Source organism: Pygoscelis adeliae, unplaced genomic scaffold (genome assembly GCF_000699105.1).
Source record: "Pygoscelis adeliae isolate BGI_AS28 unplaced genomic scaffold, ASM69910v1 Scaffold395, whole genome shotgun sequence".
NCBI lineage: Eukaryota > Metazoa > Chordata > Aves > Sphenisciformes > Spheniscidae > Pygoscelis > Pygoscelis adeliae.
This window is the reverse complement of record NW_008824755.1, coordinates 954,674-956,520: the sequence shown is the minus strand read 5'-3', so window position 1 is coordinate 956,520 and position 1,847 is coordinate 954,674. Positions and strand designations below refer to the sequence as shown.

At 45.5% G+C, this 1,847-nt stretch overlaps 1 protein-coding gene across 1 annotated transcript in view; it reads left to right on the top strand.

Annotated features, from left to right (window-relative positions):
• IPMK (inositol polyphosphate multikinase) overlaps window positions 1-1,847 on the top strand; it is a 47,668-nt gene that overhangs the window by 594 nt on the left and 45,227 nt on the right. The window contains exon 2 of the mRNA XM_009323486.1: window positions 629-755. Coding sequence (XP_009321761.1) covers window positions 629-755 — 127 coding nt within the window. The remainder of the gene's footprint in view (window positions 1-628; window positions 756-1,847) is intronic.

The following is a 1,847-nucleotide window of genomic DNA, read 5'->3' as shown; positions in this document are numbered from 1 at the left end:
GGGGGGGGCGGGGATTCCCACCTTCCTGCCCCTTCTTTAGGAGCTGTTTGCAGCCCCTTTTGCTTTCTCTTCGAGTGCAATTCCACAGCCCGGAGATGAGAATTTTCCTTGGGAATCTTATCTTGCTGGTAGGTTCAGCTTTCAGCGCAAACTCTTACAGTAGCACACTCTGTGGAGAAATTAATTATTTGTCATTTCTGGTATTCTCTCAGTTTCACTTGTTTTATTTTAGGAGAAGTTCTCAGATAAGATCAGTGAACTCCGTGTGCTGAAGTGTGAGGGTGGAATGAGCGAGCAGAAGATAGTCTTGCGTCACTTGATTTCTGTATGCATAAATTTGACTAAAGCAAATATCAGGGAAAAGGAAATAGTCAGTGTTTACTTATTCCAATTACTCATACTTTCATATTTCTTTTAATCCCCTCCAGGCCCACTTCTGTTAGCTCTAAGGACATCTAGAAGCTATTTGTTGAGGACTAGGTACTTGAATAGCCTTTAAATTCCATTTTTTTGCCTTTTAATTCAATTTTTTTTTTCCACTAAGATGTCAAGCTCAGGTAAATCGCAGTGTTAAATGGGTACTCATGCAAGTCTGAAATGCTGTCTATGTTTTCCTCTCTGCGTTTAGACCCAGATCAGCCGAAGTGTCTTGCATCTCCGCAGAGGGAATCATCTTTCCGCAAGGCTCAGGTTGGCATCCGAACCTTGCAGCAGCTGCTGCCGCTGAGACCGGGAGCTTTCTCTCTGCCAGACACGTACCACTTGTGCTTTTTTTTCACTATACTCCTCAGTAATTTTTTTTGTGCAAGGGTTGACCAATCTGGTATTTCTCTCCTGTGTCAGCACCCCCCTGGGAAAATTCAGCACTGGGGAACTGAAGACAGGAGCTTAACGCTTGCAACCATCTGACTCCTAATCTTTAGGACTGGATAGTAACGACTGATGAGAAGGGGATATTCGGGAGGGAGAAACATAACTTTTCTGACCAGCCTTGTTACTTCAGAAAGGATCTTGCTGAGTTGTTACCCCTGTCTTCCCCATTTTACCCAGTTAAGAAACAAATTGTTCCATGAACAATGAACTAATGAAACTCAGTTTTGCTAGATTCATATGCTGTGCTCCTTCCTCTCACTCTTCAATACTCTCATTTTCCCTGTGACCTTCCTGTTCCTTTGATACTTTAATTTCCCCAGTAAAACCCCCAAACTGCCATCCAGTTCTCCCAATCGCCTGCCACGTCTCCCAACTATGGGATGGGGAAGAGGCGGCAAGTAATAGCTGAGCTCACCGCATCGTCGTTCCTCTAATGTCAACGCCGATTCCTGATATACATCAGCCCATTTTTATAAAACCTGGGGAAATGTCATGTATCTGCTAAAATTCATTTTCCTATCTCCAGCCTTGTTTTCCCATTGCTGCGTCCTGCCACTACTAAACACAACTTGATACTGGCGGATACTGTGGCAAAAGTGCAGATCTAATATTCACAGAGTTCAGCCAATTTTATAAAGGAAAGAAACAGTGGGAAAAAAGGCAGTAATGACAGGCTGACAAATAGTGCTGATACATGCTCTGTTTTAGACTGCTTAAAGGTCCTTACCCACTTTAGAGGTCTGATACTATTCACATGCTTCAGTTTGCTCTCGCTTGTAGTCCCTCTGAGCTACTGGAGAGAAAATAAACAAACCTCGGGATGACGGCGAATTGATACAAAACTGAAGAGGATTTGGGGCGTGTTTCTGGTTACCGAGAACCGGCAGAGGGGGAACGGCCTCTGCCCGCCAACACACGCCTCTCGCCGCGCTCGGCGGCCCGCCCTCCCCGGGGAGCCGAGGGAGCGGGCCGCC